The sequence below is a fragment of the Calliopsis andreniformis genome, unplaced genomic scaffold, assembly GCF_051401765.1.
Source record: "Calliopsis andreniformis isolate RMS-2024a unplaced genomic scaffold, iyCalAndr_principal scaffold0048, whole genome shotgun sequence".
NCBI lineage: Eukaryota > Metazoa > Arthropoda > Insecta > Hymenoptera > Andrenidae > Calliopsis > Calliopsis andreniformis.
In genome coordinates, this window is record NW_027480457.1 from 2,251,439 (window position 1) to 2,274,837 (window position 23,399).

At 38.5% G+C, this 23,399-nt stretch overlaps 1 protein-coding gene across 5 annotated transcripts in view; it reads right to left on the bottom strand.

The window, feature by feature from the left end:
* LOC143187526 (ras-specific guanine nucleotide-releasing factor 1) overlaps positions 1 to 23,399 on the bottom strand; it is a 245,855-nt gene that overhangs the window by 74,949 nt on the left and 147,507 nt on the right. For all 5 annotated transcript variants that reach the window (XM_076391739.1, XM_076391740.1, XM_076391741.1 and 2 more), the window contains one exon: positions 11,583 to 11,762. In XM_076391739.1, coding sequence (XP_076247854.1) covers positions 11,583 to 11,762 — 180 coding nt within the window. The remainder of the gene's footprint in view (positions 1 to 11,582; positions 11,763 to 23,399) is intronic.

The following is a 23,399-nucleotide window of genomic DNA, read 5'->3' on the forward strand; positions in this document are numbered from 1 at the left end:
CATTAGTATAGCCAAAACCGACCGCATCGGACAGTTAGAATGGAGGGAAATAATCCAAGATAGACAAGACACGCTGAGCGAAAAAAACGTCGCAATCACTATTTGCCTTCAATTAGTCAAAGTTCCTCCAGAGAATGAAATCAAAGAGATAATACACGAGAATCATGCCTCAGCGCTCGCCGGACATAAGGGGATAACAAAAACATACAACCGGATCAAGCACCGCTATTTCCGGCAAGGCATGAAAAGAGACATAGAGAAATATATCCAGAATTGTATCAAATGCCAGCGAAAGAAATTAGTACGCGTCAAAACTAGACAGCCGATGATCCTGACGGATACGCCAGGCCACGCATTCGATAAGGTTGGGATGGATATAGTCGGACCCCTGCCAACCACAAAGAAGGGCAATTCCTACATACTGACCATACAAGACCTGTTATCTAAGTACCTCGTGTGCACTCCTCTAAGTCAAACCACGTCCTCAGATGTCGCCGATGCATTCGTTAAACAATTCATCTGCCGTTACGGAGCCCCGAGAGCAGTCCTCACTGATCAAGGATCTAACTTCACTAGTACTTTCATGAAAGCGATCGCACGCAAATTCAAAATCCAACAATATCGTACCACGGCGTTCCACCCCCAAACGAATGGCTCTCTAGAGAGATCGCACCACGTATTATCTGAATATCTAAAAATGTTTATTAGCAAACACAGTGACTGGGATGAACGGACCGATCTGGCTGCCTTTTCGCATAACACTAGCGTCCACGAGGGCACAGGCTTCACCCTCCATGAAGTAGTTTTCGGTAAACGCGCCCGCATGCCTAGCCGAGAACCGATAATTGAAGATAACGGAAACGAGACATACGGCGACTACCTCTCAACACTTAACAAGGTCATCAATGAGCTGCAAGCAGCGGCAGCCCAGAATCTCAATAAAGCAAAGAATAAATACAAGAGGTAAACCACGAGGTAAATATATCCACGACAAACATATCCACGAGGTAAACTTTACGCCCGGAGACTCAATTTTCGTATGTGTAGAACCGCGGAAAGGCAAGTTTGGCGATATATTACACGGGACCACACATGATACTGGAAGTCCTACCTTCGAACAACCTAAAAATCTCTTGGAAAAACGGTACTAGAATCATTCACTCCAATAAAGCCCGCCTCGCCCGTGGAGGCCTAGCACGATCCCCTATCAACCCGATCGCACCAGAGCCACCATGACGAGACAGCATTGCTAAGCGTGGCAGTAATTTTGGTTATTAGCCAATATTAGGATTGTAATCACGCACACACACTCATTTACGTTTACTCAAATTCGATTTTAACCACACTTCCCGCCTTGATACTAGATAATTTAATCGTCGTCTCCACTAGGAACAACTCCATAGGCCTGGTCCTAGCTATAATGCAATTTATTTTATTTTCTTTTCCTTTTAGGGTCTACTTAGACCAGACAATGATTCTTATTTTATTTTCACTAATTTCATTTTGTTGACATAGGTTAAATAAGCGTAGAATTTCCACTAGAATAAGATTAGTTTAATTCTCGTTCGTTAAGTCCTAATTACTACGCTAACATACAACTAATTCTAATTTTATCTCGGGTGGGTTCGTCCTTCTTCAAGGAACCGTGTAACATACTTTCATATCTATTCTCAATTTCTGTCTGCTTATGACGCAGAAGTTGCATTCTGTCTAATAATTCAGCCATGGAGGTCTCGATATGCCGTTTCGATTCCTCGTTAGCATCTTCAAAAGTATCGGGAACGTCGAGATCGCCGGGGTTGGACATTATGTTGAAGAGGATGAGACTACCAGCTACAAAATTCTTAGTCGTTAGTAAGAGCGATTGTGGGTACCGGTAATTAGAATTCTATTGAAATCAGTATTCATCGAAGAAGTATCTTAAGCAAAAATGAATCCGTCGGCAAAACGCATCCCACCGCTGTCACCAATTTTATGTCACGTCCTGAGTTGAGATGGATTAGTGGAGGATCGAGGTTCAAGGACGGACCTTTCGTTAAGGATATCGCGAAATGAAAGTAGGGAAATCTTAAGTAGAGTACGTGGCTGTGCGCGAAGAAAATGAGATTTCAGGTGCCCAAGTTGAATTTTACGTTCCTAACAAGGATAGGAAGGGACTCCCGGGTGCAGAAGGCGAGCTTCGCGTTCAGGAGAGGGCAGAGAGGATCTCAGGTGCAGAAGGCGAGCTTCGCGTTCCTGAGGGGGAGAGAAAGGAGATACCAAGTGCAGAAGGCGAGCTTCGCGTTCCTGGGAAGGAGAGAAAGGAGACCTCAGGTGCAGAAGGCGAGCTTCGCGTTCCTGAGGGGGAGAGAAACGATGTGCCAGGAAAGTGATCGGAGAAGTATGCGCGCACTGGTGGACAGCCCTTGATCAAGGCATAGAAAGAAAGGAGTTATTAGAATATTAATATTTATGTTTTGGAAAGACAACACCGAAAGTCCGAAGGGAGATAGCCCGCGATGGCTATCGAACGAATTAGAGAGACGGAGGTATATATAGCCCGCGATGGCTATAGAACGAATTGGAGAGACGGAGATAGCCCTAAGGCAAGATAAGGGAAACCGAAGAGAGATAGCCGCGATGGCTATCGACTGATTTAGGAAGAGATAACCCGATGTGTAGCCCGCGTCGGCCACCGAACGAATGAGCGAGAGGGATTGCCCGAAGGCAAGATAAGGGGAATAGGAAACCGCAAATCGAAGAGAGATAGCCCGATGTATAACCCGCGATGGCTCTGGTACGAGTCGGAGAGAGACAGCCCGATGTGTGGCCCGCGACGGCCGGCGATCGAATGAATGAGCTCTCGTGTGCCGCGGTCTTATTTATATGGTGATTCTGGTATGCGTGGTATGCGAGGAATGCAAGGAATTTGGTATGTCTGGAATGCGAGGAATGTAAGGAATTTGGTATGTCTGGTATGCGAGGAATGTAAGGAATTTGGTATGTCTGGAATGCGAGGAATGTAAGGAATTTGGTATGTCTGGAATGCGAGGAATGTAAGGAATTTGGTATGTCTGGAATGCGAGGAATTCGGGGTGTTGGAAAATGGTTTATGGTGTGTAAGGTAAGTTTCAGAGCTTTTTGGGAAAGGACTTAGCTCTACCATCAAGAGACACTGGCCACTAAGGGGTGTCAACTACCAGGTGTCATTGCTGATAGGGGTGTCAAGGGATGATTCGAAATTGGCGATACGTTACACTATATACCGCTTTATAGGTACAGTGTACGTATCATGTCACAGAAAGTGAACCAATACAGTGACAAACTTCAATTTATGTATCCCTCACAAACTGACAAAAATCAACGTATCCAAATAGAAAATAGTCAAAGTCCCCAAAAATTCAATATGATTGGAACTAAAACTTCATATGCGAATGTAACGATACAAGAGTATACCCCAATCCAAGATCAAACTACTATTCTGCAATTATTAGATGATATTACCATTGAAGAATAGAAAAGCTATAAAATAGTTATCAAGGATTCCTAACGGAAGAATCTGTATATACTTAGATAGTAAAAAAATAGTTGCAAACCTAACCTCTAAACACAAAACAGTATTAAGAATTTAGCTATTGAAAACGTTTTTAGAAGGAACAACACCAAATTATATTCAAACATAACCCCACTAAAAGCAAAAATCGCCTACCCAGTCGCACAAATCCCGAGTTTCTTTCCTGTTACATTATCCCGAGCCTGTAAACGTAGCTCCTTGGACCTTAAAAATCCCTGAAACCAATATCGACCTCGCAAAGCTCCCCAAGAATTAAATAAGTAGCATAGAACACAGTTTTAATTTTCATCAACTATGCAATAATTATCCAAATCGTCAAAAAATATACACCGATGCATCGAAAACTAACTAGGGAGTTGAAATTGCCATCATCTGCGACAGCACGATCAAAAACTTCACTTACCAAAAGCCACACCTATTTTTACAGTAGAAGCTTATGCGGTTCTCGAAGCCTTTAATCATACACGAGATAACAACGTCCAATTTTCCATCATTCTTACAGATTCTATGAACGTAACCAAGGCAATGTAAAACATCTTCAACATCCAATACATTTATACGGACCTCATCAATAATAGTAAACATGCAATCTTTATCTAGGTTCCATCTCAGCAGGGAATTAAAGAAAACGAGGAATCCGACACAGCCGTCCAAGGAGCAACATCACTGTCATCACATGACATTCGAAGACGAATTCCACACCAAGACCTCATTGTTGCATTACATCATATCGAATAAAAAACATGGAATAATATACATCTCTAAAAAACGAAACGCACCTATAAAAAAACGAAAACACTTGACGTAATCCAAGACTATTACCAAACAATGCCTGGCAACAATATCAAAAGGATCATAAATAATCATTCTAAGCTTTGTGCAGGCTTAGAACAGGACACTACAAACGTACACATGAATACCTAATAAAAAAATAGAAGCACCAGTGTGTAACATCTGTAAGCAAATTATATCAGCCGATCACCTATTATTCGAATGCAGAAGATAGAACACCCAAAGATAAAAATACAAAGTAACATCGACTGCGGCCTTGACGTCACAGAAACACGTAGAAAATCAATTAAACTATTTACAGAAAATGAACATCTACTGTTAGGGTGTGGTTAACCCTGAATATATGCACGCTGTGCCGTCTATGAATTAACTCGGAGGACCACCCAGGATGAAGCGGCTTGGGACCATGATGATATGAATGATGGTCGACACGTGGTTAGCGTACCAAAAGAAAACTGTTTATTCTAGATCGTGGTTGAATATAATGTGTATATGTGTAAGTGTTTGTGTGATACAACTATGGTTTACACTTGTATTTGTCTCTACTGATCGACTAATCTATATCTATCTGTGAACTTCTATGTTATACTATTAGTTTCTTCTCTCTGCCCATTTCTACGAAATTCTTGGGTTTTTAAAACATCATGTCCTCCCTTCCATTACACCCTTGTCGTGGTGCCTTTGGAAGGGGAACAGAGTCTTGCGACAGGGTAACGTCAGAGGTGAATGATGCTTTAACAACGCTAAGTATTTTCCAGGTTTTTACTAAGTGACGACTCGCTGCCGCGGATACCGTTACGTTCCGAGGCCGAGTCGTCCTTCAGTGCAACTATGTTCGTGACAGGGTCTTGCTCGAAACCTTTCCTATGTCTAATTGCACATCTAGCGCAAAAAGAAAGCCTAAATTTGTTATGTACTGCGCGGCTGCTGTGATGTACCTTACCATAAATCCTATTTGCCTGAAACTCTAACATCTACCATAACATATAATCGGATAGACACGAAGAAAACAGAATCAAGTCATCGCTAATGACCTGAAAGTCGATAAGGTGTAAAACTCGAAATAAGTGCTTTCTGGGGAAGACTCAGATATCTAACAACACCAGGTGTGTGAGGGGTTCTCAACAAGTTTTTCAAGAAGCCGCAGTCAGTTTTTCGACGGACCTTCGAATCGAAAGTTTGTGTGAATATTCGTTATACGTGCCAAGTTTTTCTACAAGTGTAGTCCTTTTCTTGTGACATTCACGTTGTGTGTGCGGTTTTCCTAAAAATTCTATGCCAAGACATCTAGTACTGTGTACAGTTTTTCATGTGCGGACTTGGACCAGAAGATTAATTGGAAAATGTGCACATGAACTCTTTCTACTCCGAAATTGCGTAGTGCGTGTTTTGCCCTCTGGGTTGTAAACAATAGACAGATTTAATGTTATTCAACGATACCTTCGTATAGTCTTTCAATATTCGCGGATATTAAAATTCATGATGTGTGGATGTGTGAAGTGCAATAGACAATTTATACGAAGGTGGACATATTAAGCCTTTCTATCTCATGGCCTGTGGATTGCAACAAATAGACGAGATACACTGTAGAAGATCCTCTTTTGTCTATGCAAAAATCTATTAGAAAAGACAGGTTCCTCAATTCATACTGATCTTGGACATCTAGGATTGAAACTGTCTCCGCGTAAAAGTTTTCATACATTTCAACAAGCGTAGTGTTCTACCTACGAAAATAATCATAATCATTAATAAAGCACTAATACGATAAAATGAATCGATTCGATTCTTAAGTGTTTTTTTTTTTGTATTATAAACTTCCATTCAAACAACAAATTGATTATATCAAAAATAAGTGCTATAGAGTTTTAAGTATTGTAAAATATCTCACAGATATTTGGTGGGAAGCCCACCCAAATACTGTAATGATTTAGTTTAAATGGTTTGTCCGCTCAATTTTAGACTCTGATTGTTTTGTTTACTTCTTAACTCAAACTGGTCAGATTGAAAAACTTGAGAAAATTCAATACGCTGGTATAAGACTGGCCCTGGGGTATAGACTTCTACTAATATTCTATTATCTGAGACAAAAGTACAGCTCATAAACGAGCGTTCAGGATTTCTGTGCAACAATTATCTGAACAAAATTCATTCGAATAGTGAGCTTTTAATCCATAAAACCATTACTTAGTTAAACAAAATTTTGACTAATCAACGCCGAAAACGCAAATTCAATAATCGCTTGCTGCTCCAGTATTCAGAATCTCAATAACAATGGTGATAATATCTTTTCTTCTGTACGCTATAATATTCACACTTATCCTCATTCTGCCCTAATGTATAATGTTCTCATAGATATTGATTTTGTTGTAAGAGTAAGTAAAGCTAATAATCCTCACTTTTTGTTGAATCAACTTGTACAGAAAACAAGGGCTCTTACCACGTATACAAATAGAAGCAAGATCAAGGATTCGGTTTCTGCCAGTAGTGCCTGCATCTGTAATGATTTATATACTTCACTATATGGAAGTATAAATAAAAACGCATCATTATATACAGCTGAATGTATCGCTCTCAATGACGCGGCAGACATCGCCTTAAATAATCTTAAACAAAAATTTATAATTTTCTCGGATTTTCTGAGTTGTTTAACTTCGCTTAATCATTCCAATCTTTACATAAGGTTCAAGCCTTGTATTCTCGAAATAAACAATAAATTTGTTTATTATTAAATAAATAAATTCATTTATTTCTTATTTAGCTCTAAACAGCTTTACTGGATTCCTGCTCACATTGGGATTCATGAGAATGAGATTGCTGATGGTTTGGCCAAGGATGCTACTAATACAGTTCCAATGTCTTCCTTTAGGATTCCTTTTATGGATCTAGCCAAGGTTTAAAAATTGTTGGCGTTCACTAATACCAATAAACTTTTGATCACTGAAAACTTGTATAAAAGTGTAACGACCCACGGCCTTCCCTCTCACTCTATCCAGTTTTATCTCACTCTATCTATTACTATCTCTCTCTATCTATTACCATCTCTCTATATATTTGTATCATTCTAATACTTCATTATTATATTACCGTGTATTCTATTATCTTAATACTAATTAATATTTTTGTACCTTATTTTTATATCATATATTATAGGTTCCAATTATATTTTAACATAAACACAACGTATATCGTACGTTTTCATTTACGATTAGAATAGGACCGCCATTAGAAAATAAGATATTACGCATGCGCGAACTCCGACTAGCGGGTATATAAGGAGCTGCGAAAGCATCAAGAGACACACTTCTCATCGGGTTCTGAATAGACGAAGATCTTGAAGATAGCCGATATACTTGTCCAGTGAGATCGCGACCGCTCCTTTAGAGGTAGCGACCGTTTTCCAGAGATCAAGGGTATTTGATACTCCTTTACAGGTTCAGTCTGAAGTAACATTGTGACAGGTGCACTACGACGATTCCTGTTAAGTGCAGTACGAGCGACATCTTGGAGGAAGCTGATATAGTAAAAGATTGAGACCGCTCCTTTAGAGGTAGCGACTGTTCTAGCAAATAATAGTTGATGCTCCTTTGATATAGAGTTCGTGCAGACGAATCGCCTGCCAACAAGCGCTAGAAGCCATTCCTAGTTGGACATATTTCTAAGACAGCTCCTGAAGAGTCTTTTCTCCAGGATAGCGCCTGATGTAGAAAAGATAACGAAGGGCTTACGGATGCTTAGGCAATTAAGGCAAAGATTATATGTTTCATGGAACCTTGAGACCGCTCTGAGGTTATAGCCACCTATAGCTTTGGCAGCGACCAGGGCATACGAGACAAGATCTATTGCAGGTACACACACACAATACACTTCACCTTGTATAGAGGATCCTCTACCGCGAATAGTATAAATAATCACATACCCTAACTCTCGTTCAACGACATATATATCGTATTTGCACAACTCTTGCGTTATCGAGATAATTGATAGATAATTATAATCACGTTCAATATAACCTCATATTATCTTATGATTTTATTTCACCAGATTAGAATAGTTATCAATGTTGTATTAACGTTAGGATTAGAATAAGTATTATTGAATAAATTATTGTTAAGAGAGATATAAGCCTTGGATTTCAACTCCTTAACCGCACGCCAAACGAACCCCCACCTTTTCGTTCATTGGAAAGCCGCTCTTCCATGGACAACGTAGCATCGCTTTCGGGACGTTACAAAAGCGTAAATTATTTTAAGCATTTTCATGTCGGGAGGAAAAAGCCATGGTTTAATAATACAAATTTGCCGTGAGAAACGGTAACCAGAATCAACAGAATTAGATCTGTACACTACAGTCTTGCTTTCTTACTATGATAGAATTAATTTCAACAGGCGGCTCAGGATCGCTCAGCCCCTAACGCGCCTTTCTGATGGGACAGAGGAGTGAGCTCACGGATATTCCCCATGCGCGGCAAGTGCGTCCGCGCGCACGGGGAATTGCCGCTGTGGGGGAACCCACCAGAAAGGCGCGTGAGGGGCTGAGTGACCTTGAGTCGCCTGTTGAAATTAATTCTACCATAGCAAAGATAAATGTTTGTTATAATTTCTAAAGGGTTTCTAAAGTCAATGCGGATTAGGTGGGAAGTTGGGTTAAACCAAAACAAACGTACAATAATAATTATCTTGATCTGTTTTTAAAAGAACAGACGTTGATTTAAATAAAAGTCCCAAGGGGCTCAAAGAGGGAGACCCTGACTGTTGACGTCGTCTGAGTAGTATGGGTCTGTTAGAAACGTCAGGATCTTTCAGTGGTTCTGGGGTAAGTGCCGTGGGGTTTATCACTGTTCTCTTACCAAAAGGCAAAAGTCTTCCACACTCCGTGGTCAGATCCTTCAGAACGATGTCTTTAATATACTCTAGACTCTGTCCTTCTGTCTAAACGTAAACAATCAATCCACCGACACTCAACAGCTGGGAGACTCAATGTGATCGTCAGCCATTAATTGCCAGCAAGCCTATTTATGACCTCTGATAGTCGAAGCCCCAGTCATAAAATCATTTACTCTGGGACGTCCTAAGGCCTCCCATCCCTGACATCGGTAAAAAAAGGGTACTGACGCTAATAGGTCCTTGTATCAGTGTCGTTAACGTCTACAACAGAAAATCAGTAGATCCGTACTGATGAGCATACAAATAACTTGTGCTGTTTTCGTGTCATCTAGCTCCACGCTACGAACAATCGTGCCTATTGGGACTGGAAAGCAATACCTCGCTACTTAGCGCAAGGTAGAACAGTCGACTGTATTGCCGAAGATTCTTCTCAGCGAAGAAGCCGTCGGCTAGCGAGCGTACAAAGACAAGGAATACTCTTCTCTGGACGTGAAGCAGTTTGTGGTGGTTTGTCTTGAACAGAGTGCAGCGTGAGCTAGGGTTCGTGAGCGGTGAGAACCACGGTTACTAGTGGAGTTAATGCCGCTAGCTGATAGTGGCGGCCTATCTCACAGATGCTCTACACTCTACGACACTGCGTCCACTTCGCACGTGTGGATGTATTCGTCACACACGGGTTGCTTCTAGACGAGGTGGTAGAGCCCGTACAACGGAGAATTATAAGATTAATTCATGTTGACCTAACCAGTGGTCATCCAAGAAGTCATCTCTGGTGCTCCAAAGCCGAATAACAAACACAGAGAATGAAAGTAATATTACCAATTCCTAAAGTGCAATGGTTCGCCGAACTGTCACTCTTAGGGCAAGCTGCTTCGTCTGTAGCATGTGCTGTACGTGCTATTTAAACAGAACAAAAGGATCAGGTCGTGAGAAATAAAGATATCTGTAAGTTACTGATCGACTCGTAGTCTTCAAGCGGTTTCGTGACTAAAGAACGCTCCTTGAAGTTTATTCACGAGCGGATGTTCGCTGACTGCCGAAAGACTAATAGATGTGTCTCCGCGTCAGCGCGGAACACTAATTAGCCGCTAAACCACGGTCACTGGCTTGTCATACATCTCTATCTATTCTGTTATATTTCTCTGCCTCTCCCTCTCTTCCTCTCTTTCTCCATCCCCTTTCCCACTCCCTCCTCCTCTCCCTCTATATCCCACCTCTCACTGCGCCCTCTTTCCTTCTCTCTCTTAGGTTCTGAGGTCGAAAATGGCTTTCGTGGACAAACAAAAGCTCGATATAGCTCGACTTTTAAACAATTTTCTAGATGATCCCAAATGCAATTGCAGTTGGATAACATTAGGTATTGACCATGTTCTATGGCAATGTCCGTTATTTGACACACAAAGGTCGAAATTTATCTTTACACTACGTCTGCGGGACTTATTCCTCTTACTGTCATCTAGTGTGTTACTCTTTAAGTTCACTTCAGACAATAGTCGACTTATTCAGTCACTCTTGGAAGAATGCGAATTAAGAATAGAACATAAGTAATACATGCTAAATATGATTTGACTAAGTGATAGATTCGAGCAATAAGTTTGTAATAGCAACACACCTTATGCATTCATATATTTGGATTTGCAAAATAACATCCGTACACAGCTTGAAACTACCAGTAGTAAAAAAAACATTGGGTTAAGTACGGAAGAGTATATACGTAAGACAGTAAATCATACTTTTGAATTTATATGTAAAATTGAGTTTTAGTTTGAGGTGAAATTATCGAAAAATAAAAAATTTTTGGCTCGATTATAGTTATGTAAATCTGAATTCGGATTATAGCTAATGATGTTATGCATAATCAGAAAGTCATATCAAGTTAGCATCCGGCAAAGGTTTCGATGCGTGCAAGAGTACACTTTCACATCGAAAATTCTGCCCATCGGTTTTGCGAATTTTTATGACGACGTTTCTACAAAGTAAACAACATTGAATTAACGCCATCATTGTTTGACGCAATTAAAATAATTAAGACACTAAAGGAAATTATAAATATAATTTATACCCTACTGTATCTCGTTAAAATAATAAATTATGAGCGATGAGAACATGAGTTTCTTTACTGACTGAGTTGCACGGTCATCGAACATTGACAATATGCCGTTAAAATAAGCCCCAGAATACGCATATTTAAAGACATAACTTTTAGTATTATCAATTTCTAAAGTTGAAAGTGATATTTTTTAATTTCATTCAACAAATACTATCGATAAGCACAAAAAAAGTTATAAATTTTTGGTTTTCAAGACAAAGTTTAAGCTGATAAAATAATAATAAATAGATTATTATGGGCTCACCATTTTTTGTTACTTCTGTTGCCACTGGCGTGTCAGTTTCTTCAGATACACCACGGGAGTAGGTACCTCCATCTTGAGGACTTCGATCTGATCCAGAACCTGAACCAGATCCTGTTGACCCGACTAGTGTAACAGAACTTAGGTTGCTCGGAGATGACGGAGCACTTACTACTGTATTATCTGAAATCATATGCAATATTGCTATATTCTATGCATTGTAAGCTTTGAAAATAGAGAGTTTCGACTGAATTGTCGTCAAAGACAGACGTGTTTACAAGTTTAAGAAAGTGGTAAACTCTTGTAGTGGTAGACTACAGGAGCTCTAGCTTTCTACGCTTTTCAAAAACAACACTCAAGCATTCTGTTGTACCGAGAATCTCTCCTTCTATACTTATTTTGCCTAAGTCTCATTTGATAGTTCAATTTCTAACAAAAAGAAACAAGCTATCTGTTCGAGACAATCTAAGTAATATCATATTCGTCCCTCGAATCTCACAAGGACGTAACAGTTAATGCTTAAGCTGTAAACAGATAGCCGACAGGCGTATCAGAAGTCGCTTTAAGATAAACATAGGATCACACGTTTTCGAAGTCAGGCCATTGATATCAAAAGCGAAGAGAATAATTATATCTAACATGTATCCTACAATTTCGCACCAAGTCATTACAGAGGAATTATGAAAGCTCAACATCTACCTAGTATCTTTGAATACCTTCATCAGAGCAGGCATGAACGAGCCCGGTTTCTGAGATATTCTAACAAGGGAACATGCAGAAGTGCAAGTCTTCGACTCTGTTAAAAGTTGGCACATTTGTAAACTAGCCAAAAATATTAGACACGTATTTTTTTTATCTGCTGGTATCCAGGATGGAAACCACACCCAAAGTTGGGGTTGAAAGACATATTTGGCTTAATATCTCGAAAACTATTACATGTAGTGAAATGGTGTAAATAGTGATTGCATATTCTACAACGATGAATCTATCTGTTTAAATAGTTTTTAAAAATACCAATTTGTTTAAAAAATATACTAAAAAACAGTATTTTCTGTTGAACATAATCTTAAATTCAGTATACCCAAGTGTCTTATGATCCACTATTACCAGCATTCTTGATTTGGATATCTTATTTACCTGTTATCTATTTTTTAATGACCACTATCAGATAATATGCAATTGGGAGTAGTTGAAATTAGGAGTTAGAGTTGGAATCAAAGTTTGGGAGGAATTCTGGTCATTATAGTAAGAAAAAAATGTCAACATCAGCTCTATGTTAATAAATACATATACAAATCAGAAATGTCCTTAAAATAGGTATCCTATGCCGATCAGAGGATTCTGTAACTTTTTCTCAGCGGTTGATCCTGTGATTTATCTGGCTGTGATATGATTATTGTGATCACGGTTATTAACGGGATATTATTTTGAACTAATTATACGTTTACTTAGTTGAACATGAACATGATTCTTTTCTAGATTAATTCTGCGACTGATAAATGAATTAATGGTAATTTCATCTACTAGTTGATATAAATTTTTCTTTAAATACTTTCTCAAGTACTTTCTAATTCTATTTTTTCACAAATAATGTCAATTGATCACTTGTGAACTCCCGATTAAAATGGTACTAAACACGGCATGATTCCAATTGTTATTTATAATAGGGATACACGAAACTTGAATTGTAGAAATGAATGTTATACTTGTCTTTCTATTCTTGTCTGTATGTTCTATACTTGTCTCTCGAATGGAGTCAGTACCGTATCCCCGTTCGTATAGAGAAAGAGAGAGGGTGGAAATTGAAACCCATGCTTGCAGAGGGCCAGGAGTCATCGAAGCAACTCTGAGTCAACATTTTCGGCACGAGACGACACGCTACGACACCTTCGCTTCCCTGTCCCGACATCCCGACACTGTTCGAAACGTGGCGAGCCCGCTCACTTTTCAACGTCCATACGTAAGCCGCTCATGGTAAAGAGTACGGAGATCGGCAAAGAAACAATAAATGAATGTAAGTGTTTAAAGAACTGTGATATCCAAGTCAGGTGTGACTGCTCCAGGCTTGCCACCACGTGCTTCATTTATATTTTTAGTTCTGTATTTAATCTTCTATATTCGTTTTCTAACTTTGACTTTTCTGGATTTCTAATTTTCTGTCTATTCTTTACCTTTTCTAAAGATATGTACAGGTCTGATCATTGTCAGATACATTTGATGACCAAACCCGGGCAGCCCTTGAAAACAGTCTTTGTTGTTGCTTTCTCCATACTTTTCTCCGTTTCTCGCTTTCCTCTTTCTTTCGGATCTTATTCTACCTTTCTCTTTTATTTTTTTGAAGGAAAGTGAGTAAAAAGCATTCGTTCCTATTAGAATTTTCAAACAAGTCACATTAGACTTCTTGTACCACACGGTTATTTTTAATGTAAATTGAGTGAAGAGTTATATATGTACATAACAATATATACATATATAATATATGTATATAACAATATATAATAGTAATATACCTCATATATACTGAATCTAAGATTAGTGGAGTTATATCGAGCCTGTCTTGTCCGCGAAAAACGTTGTCAATTACCATACCTGAACTTTCGCTGCACTTTGTTCGATGCAATCTGCCAACCAGAGTATAGAGTGCAGAGAAGAGGTCACTTCGTCTCTATACGCTCGCCAGCCGACAGATTCTTCGCTGAGAAGAACTGTCGGTAATACAGTCCACTATATACATCGGGATGCAACGCCTCTGCAGTTAGCGCAAGAGCTAGACACTAGATGAAATTCTACCTACTTTATGTTCCATCGATCAAACGCTGTTTCGTACGAAGAAATTTTGGGTGCACTTTCAGATTAATATGATTCATTTCGCCCGTGAGAGTTCGTTATAAGTGAGTTCGATACAAAAAGCTTAAACCGATTAAATCAAAACAATGTGACAGGTTATATTTTACAAATAAACAGCGGATTGATTAAATTAAGCGTTCCCTTCTTTCGATTGATAGACACGAGAAGATGAGAAGTACCGAGATCGGTTTTCGTCGCTCGAGCAAAGGGTAGAGAGAGAATTATCGGCATGACTTTTCGCCAGCTCTGCGAGGCGAGAAAAAGACACACTGTTCGGGTCGCTGGACGCAGCTGGGCTTCCGTCGAGCGAACGATAGAGATATTGATAACGATGGCCGACATGACCAATAGTGATTAATCATGCCAAGATCGATAATCGATACCCGAATCGAAGCCCGATGGTTCTGGCCTCTGAAGCTGTAAGCGTCCAATAGACCCGTGGGCTCGCGTCTGCTCCGACATGCGCATCGTACGGCGGCGCAGCGAGTTAGTGCGCACCCGTCACCGGCGAATCCAGCCAATCCGCAATAAACGCACTACAAACTTTTTTAAATCATTAAATGTCCTTTCAGCCTCTTAATATGTAGCTGCATCCTGCATTTCGTTCTCTCAAACCGATCGCATCCGATTTTTGCCGAGGCGATTGTTAGGGGGCCGTGTTAATAAAAGAATAATAACAGGATGTATAAAAGAATAGCTGATTTAATGTCAGAGAAAAGGTTGGAAGCAGATGCTCATGACAAAGTTGTACAATACCGGGAAAAATCTAAGAAGTTATATAGAACATAATCGAGACAGTCTTGTAACCCAAGAAAGTGAAATTTCCCATAAGGAAAGTTGGTACCCCTTAGCATCTTATTTCATATTTAAATAAACCTGTCAGTATTGCAACACCGATTCGAAGTTAAATCCCCGCCGGCCCGACTCGTGCTTATATCCCGAATCGAGTCTCGGGATTCCAAGCAGGCACGAATCTCGAGATCTCGCCTGATCTCGAGACACGCAAAGGTCTCGCCCGATCTCGCCCGAACTTTTCCATCCCGTCCTGATCCCGTAAAATCGGGCACCCGCACATCTCTACTGAAATGACCTACGATTTCGATTATACGATAAATATTACACATCGCTCATATGCGATAAACGTAACACAAGTAGAGAAGCTCTTAGAAGAATATGCTTACTAAAATGTAACAACCAGCTGCGATTTGACTATGAAGAAGCGACACGCAACGTGTGTGCACACACACAACAGGTCGCTTCTCATTACACATGCACATAAAATCAGTACACCATCAGAGCAACATCCTATGGCGTGCGATGGAACACGCATTGACGACAGGATGACGACCGAATGATGACAGCACGAACCAACCAACAAGCAACGCTCTCTACACGCCTGCGCAAACACCATCAGACGCATGCGCCAAAACCTCGGAACTAATTGGGAGCGCGTATCCTGCAATGATTCCCGAACACGTAGGCGCAACACGATGCCACCCATACATCGAGGGCAGTCATTGGGCTCAAAAAAGGGAGGCAATTTTCCTATATAAATAGGGCAGCGCCAGCACCAGCAAAAGTGACACAGACGGTCAGAGAGTGACAGAAGTAGTAGTATGCAGCGCAGTTCTCTTTCTCCGAACACCAGCCTTAACTTCCAAATCTATACCGAGGCAGCTTTAACCAGCTCCTTGATTACCACTCTGAGGCAGCTTTAACCAGCTCCTGGGATCCTCCAAATCAAGGCAGCTTTAACCAGCCCCATTGATCCTCCGAATCGAGACAGCTTTAACCAGCTCCTTGATTACCGACCGAGGCAGTTTTAACCAGCTCCTTGGCCTTTCCTCGATCCGCATTGACATTGATCATCACTGCCGTCTGCTCAGATTATAAGTTATCAATATTCCGTCGATATAGAACCTCGCAACAATTATCAGTTCATAGATTAATAAGAATCTGTCTCATCACTGAACTTTGTATGCTTATAAGAATAGAATTAAGTACTCTAATAGTGTAAAACATTTAGGTTAATAAATTATTTCATGTTTTATTTTAAAAGAAAAATCATAGTCTATGAAACTTATTTCTTAACCGCACGCCACACGAGTCGTACTCCCTGTTCACAGGTAAGCCGCTCTATCTGTGAACGTTTTATGTACTACGACGCACGGTTCGTTACAAAAATATACCTTATGTTAAACTGTTTTATGTTTGTAATTGTAAAGCACGTTTCTTGAGTTGTATTACTTTTATCGCATATAAGCAATATTGAACTTCTTACTCTATGAATAAATGATTCTGAAATTTCTTATTTTTTACATTGGCACGTAAATTGATAAATTTAGTTTGGCACGTAAATGGGAAATGTATCAAACGGGAACTTTTCATAAATGATGAACATTAGCATGTTCATATTAAAGTACAAAAATATCCATCTGTCAACGCAGCCGGAGTTTGACGGGATTATGTCGTCCCAGAGTACTTATCACTAGGGAACGACATAGAAGACTGACATTAGTTATTTTAAACGTCGCCAGATGGTGCTGATTCCCAAATTTCACGATGGGGATAAACCCACAGACTTCTATATAGTACCCTAGACTGCTAACGCTCGTAGCGCGGTACAGGAAAAGGTGATGCGAGTGGTGGGGCTATCCGCCATTTGCAGTGTAGGCAAACCGAAGCGCACCAAGCGGAGAGCAGTGGAAAATGTATTGCAATTAATCTGGCTAACGCATGCTACGGGATTGTTCGTTCAGTTATACATCGTTTTGATAAAATTTAGTGCAGTATAAGTAAAAATTCCAAAAACCATACGAAAATTAAACATGCCTACATCGTGCTGTGTTTCTGGATGTAAAAATAGGCATGTAAAAGGCTGCGAAGTTCAATTTTTCTCGTAAGAAAAATAGTTCTTTCTTATTTCTTTTCATATTTCTTTCTTACTAGCTGGTTTTAATAGAATTCGTATAACATATTCCGATGTATTTATATAGTAATTGACGATTATATATTCACTTTTTCAGTTTTCCATTTAAAGATCTTAATAGACTTGAAGCTTGGGTGATTGCTATTCAAAGGAAACCTACAAAAGCCATCCGTATATGCAGTGAACATTTTACTCCATTAGATTTCTCGGATCGTCCTGGTACATATATAGAACATTTAAAACCAAATGCAGTACCCAGTGTTTTTAAAGCATTTCCAGAACATTTACAACCTAAAGAAGTAGTACTGCAACGAAAACGTAAAATGTGTGAAAAAATACAACTTGAACCAAGTTGCTCAAGTGAACCCCCAAATATAATTCAACCACAGACTTCTGTTGAACATAGTGTGTTGTTACCAGAGAAAATTAAAATAGAAAATGTTGAAGATACTGATAATGAAGATAGTGAAGACAATGAACAGCCTTTAATTGTAAAATTAAGACACAAAATAGGCATGCTGCAGCAAAAAGTACGTAGAAAGGACAAAAAGATTAACAAAATGAGTAACTTATTGTCAAACATGAAGAAGAAGGTATGTTAAACATTAATTTTATTGCATGTAATAATTTTTCATGTTTATTTGCTTATTTTGTGTGATGCATTGAGAATGTTATTTCTTTTCTTGATTCATGGTATGATAGATAATGATCCTTTCCTGCAATTGTTGCACGTATTTAATGGTTTGCCTTTGGAACTTTTTTAAAAATCAAATGCTTAACAACAATGAAAGAGGCAATAAATCTATTGAAATTGAATTTCGTGACAAAACAACAATACCTATTTATTAGGCGTTACCAAAAGTACACGGCCGTGACAATAAGAAACCAGAAACAATCTTTGGTAACAAGTAAAACAACGTTTTACTTAGCGATAATAATAAAACAAAATATCACACTCTTTTATATAAAAATGACCACGCCACAGCCATACACAAGCGCCACACGTGAACAGCCAGGCTTGCCAACATGAGAACATAAAAAGAAAACTAGAATGGACAAAACCTTGATATCCAACAAAATCTAAAAGGTATACGGATGAAATTAAACGTTTTGCTTTTATCCTGCATTATTACTCTCCAAAAGCATATGCTTATTGCCGGTTTGTGTTTTTTTATATTTATGTAGCTGATATCTTTGACAACTATATTTCCTTTTTCTGCTTCGAGCTCGTGGCAGCTTGACGCAGGAAAAGCTCTCATCCACCACCACGTCAATAAAAAAAATTAGTTTGATACTTCACATATAAATTTTCACAAGACCACATTATAATTTTGTTTTCAAAAATAAGAAACAAGCATGAATTTAACAATAATCCAAACATATTACAATTCACAACAGCCATGGAGTAAATACTATTAGAAAATGCTATTTCCACATCAGCAGCTGCCAATTGTATGGCATTAGACAATGACTGTATAGAATCTGTGTTTGAGATAAAGTGGTTGAGGAAACTAAAAAATATGTTAGCAGATGAAGAGGGTAATATGGACAACACAATAGAGCATACACCTGAATTTGAACCATTACTCAGACCAGGAATAATGGAATTAGAAAATAATATTTTATATTATATAGCAGGTTATATCGTTAGAAAAATAGTTAATGTTTTAAAATGTCCATCTTGTGCAAGTAATATTTCATTGCATACAAATATAGAACACAATTATAGCCATAGCTTAGAAGCTTCTAAATTTCTAGATCATTTTAACAGAGAGGGTCTATATGCACCTTCAAATTCTACATATAGAATTGTTGTAGAAGCTGAAAAACAAATTCAGTTCCACACAGAGAATTTTAAGAAACTCACCTCAGCTGATATTGGCATATCTATTGTACAGTCAGTCAAACGTAAATTGACGTTGAATAATTCTCTATTCTCAAATCTTGACTGCGAAAATACAGATATTGTTAAAAGGCCATATAGGTTAATATTAATTGCTTCAATTTGTACAAAATATATAGATATAAGATTGTATTCGTATGGAAATATTATAACGCGATAAATTTTATTACCATCAAGAAAAGATATCAATTAACGAAAAGCATTTTATTTGTAAATGAATAGTTTATCTGTTTCTAGATTTTTATAATAAAACTTTTTCACACTGTTAAATGTGTTGTACTTTAATTTTTCGTATAATTTCATATACCTCCATGAATATCTCATAGGGTGTCCCCCAAAAAAGTATACACACTTTGAATGACTATAATTCTTTTAATTTTTATTCTTCTTTAGGCGAAATTAATTTAAAATAATGGCTAGTTAGAGACTAAACTTTGAACAATGAAAATTTGTCCTGCAAAACTACTGGAATTGTGAAAACAACTAAAATGCAAAGACAGTTTCACCATTCAAAGAGAGTATACATTTTTTTGGGATACCCTATATATTCTTGCCTACACTGCAAATGGCGGGTACCTCCCACCACTTGCATCACTTTTCTTTCGACTGTTAGCAGTCTAAGGTACTATATAGAAGTCTATGGGATAAACTCCTACGTGTATATGTGTCGGTGCGGCCAGAATGCAGTGAGCTGAGTGTGCATTTACGAGTACTCTAATGGTGTTACTAGGCAAGTGAACAGACATGTTATTGGACGTTTGCGACGCACGAGCTGTTTAAAGCGTCATTTTTTCGAGAATGCATTTACGAAGTTCTGAATGTATTAGGCACGAGTTTCTATCGAGACTCCTGGTACGTATTATTGTAACTTTACCAGTGTCAAAATGAGAATAGCGAAGTACTCAGGAATGGGCATGCATGCAATTACACTTCATTTAGTTTCAGCTTACGTATTTAACGAAAACATACACATTGTGAGAACCAGATAGTGCAACAAGTTAGTGCGTAAAGAAACAAAAGAAAAAGAAAAAGCAGAAAGGAGTAATTAACACAATGGAATGTTTTTGAGCATAGAACACATAGCACATAGATGGTATAAAACTGTGAATCACTACACATACATAATATTCAACAAAGACTATGATTACATGAATCCCAATTGACATCACTTCGGGGTCAGAATTGAAATGATCAACCAATGACAGTGTAATATTCAATGATTTCTTAGGAAAAATGTTGCCTACACTATCTTCACTGATGATAGCAAAACTCTCGGACCAAATAGCGTCGGTTCCGCTTGTATCTATCTCAAATTAAACACAATTATCACACATGCCATAAATCACAATACCTCTGTACTGTACAATGATCGGACGTTGGCGCCACAGGAATAAGAGAAGCACACGCAACACTACAGGCTAGAAATTTTGACCAATTCAGCCATTAGTGAAAATGCGTGTGATCCTACACAAAGATCCCACCAATTATATCCGTGTTTCTTCCAAGTACCAACTGACGCTTCCTATACACTAAGTGCAACTGAAAGTATCACCTTCAATAATATCCTCAACGTTGTTCTAGAACATCAAAATCAAAGCTTTCTCATTTTCTCTGATTCTCTTTATTTTTTCTTAGCTCTGTAATTACTCAAAGTGTTAAAACAAATCTGTATATTAGCGACAATATATTTTCAAAGAGAATTTGGAGAAAGATGACTGAACGATGCTTGGTCTTTTATGAATTTATGATAGGGTCGTAAAATGGGTATGACCCGACAGGTGAATGAGTGAGACATCGAGTATCGTCACATTAATAGTTTATATTAAATCTGTTAAGCTGATAACCAGGTCCATACTACAGTGAATCTGAAGGTGAATCTCCTCCTGAGGATGTGGGATAGCACGAAAAACAGAGAGACAACACAGGTCGAAAGTTTTTTGAGGTTCGCAGGGCAGTATTCGAGCGGTCGCTTATCGAAACGTAACGAATTGCATCCCTTCCATGCGGAGGACTGCTCCATAGCAAATGACTCTTTCCGCCCACCTGCTGGCAAGGTACTCTAAGAAAGATAATAAGCGTGACGTAAATATATAAATATTTATTTCTAGTAATATAAAATTTGTATACTTATTATTTTACTTCGATAAATATTTACTAACTATCGGCATGCATTTGCTGATATCTAAGACCATTTTAACAGATATCCTACGAGAGAATAATAATATATTCATTCATCACTGTAAAAAGGTTATTTTTAATATGCTAATAAGGATTAGCATAAATAATACAGCAAGAAGAACATGTCATACAGTACTAATATTTAATCACAAATTGTTATTATAACGTTATACGTTTAATTTAGATAGTATTTAAATATTTTTATGACGCAGTTGCTAGATATTGTCTTATTAAAATTAAATTATCACAATTACAAGATAATTGTTAGTATTTCTGTAATCTATAATTAGGATTTACTATAGCAATTTAATGATTAGTTTAAGATATTGATGAAATTATGTATATTTTAATTAAAACGGAAATTTTTCTTTTTATTGTTTCCAATTGAAGAAATTCCTTTACTAACTAGTTAATAAAATTATAAAACATACTATAAAGGGGACTTTAAATTATATAAATTACGTCATGTTTGGTTTCATTTTTATCAGGAAAATCTCGCTTATACGTCACGCATATTATATTTTTCTGAGGTATCAGATCACAGATGGCTCGCAAAGGGTCGATCCCATTTTTCGAGAAGCTAGCAAGACCCAAATTTCTCGGCATTGTCAATCAATGGCTAGCATGACCATTTGAGCGATTTGGTACCTATTAGCGATACTTTATTGGTGAACGCATTTTCGAGCGTCCATACCAAGGCGTACCACTGTCAGGAACTGCCTTTCCAAACACCGTATGCCGACATGACGGTTTGCGTTTGCCGCAGTGTGGACTCGGGATGAGAATCTGAGAAAACGAGTCCACTCTTACTTTCCTTACAGTCTACTCGAAAAAGTTAACACAAGAGCAAAAGTGCAAACAAATGAAATCCTAAAAAGTCAGGGTTGTTGCTACTTTCTCGTTTGTTTGTTTCTACCTTCAACTGCCGTCAGATGTGTAGGAGATAGGATGTTTGGGTCCTTGTCCAGGTTAAAAAATTGGAACTAACCGTGAAATTTACCACTTTTTATCCAAATACTGATTACCTCTGGTACTGTCACGATGTATAACGCAAAACGGGCTACGCTTAAGTAGCCGATGTCTTCGGCGATCAGCAATTTCGCAAAGCAAGACGGTGAGGACCTAACCCGGCACATTTTCCGAGTTTCTTAGAATTCGCTAATTTCACGTGAAGTCACGCAGCTTAACATAGCTGTTCAAATAGCTAACGCGATTTATAACAGGGTCGAACCCTAAGGGCAAGAAGTATCTTCAATACTTTTATAATGATATCGGAGCCACTTGGTTCACCCGCAAAAATTCAAGCAGTGTAGTCACAGTAACATTCAGCAGAATCAAAGCACACCACTACAATTTAACACAAATGTAATAACGAAACTGAAACTTTCAATCCTGGTCTATGGCAGTTCGAACTCTGCTGTCCACACAGATTTAAGTTAATCAACTCGCTTCAGCAATTAGATTTCCAACCGCTGCTAAGTATCGAGATGTTTATGTTTACACCAAATATTAAGGCACGTCATTGCATTCTCTTCTTTTTCAAAAACTACAAACTACAGATCTAAGCGCACTGTACTCTTATATAAATACAATTATGAACCACAAATGCTCAATAAAACAAGAAACTTTGAAAGTACAATATTCTGATATTAATTGTACAGAGTATTTCTGAACAGCACGACATAACTTTAAGGAGTGTTTCTAGATACCAAAATAAACCGAAAATCAAAAATAACAATTTCGCGTTCAAGGTTTCGTTTGTTAGTCACGAAATGTTAGTCAAAAAATCACCAGAAATGAATGCTCGCGGAGGCCTCGAGCAGTGGCTATCCGCACAACAATATAGCCCTGATGCAAGAGAGAAGAGAAATCACTCACCGCCGAACAGCTGATATCTTCCCTCCCTTACGTCAGAGCTAAACTGCCGTGCAGACGACCACTGCTCGAGGCCTTCGCGAGGACT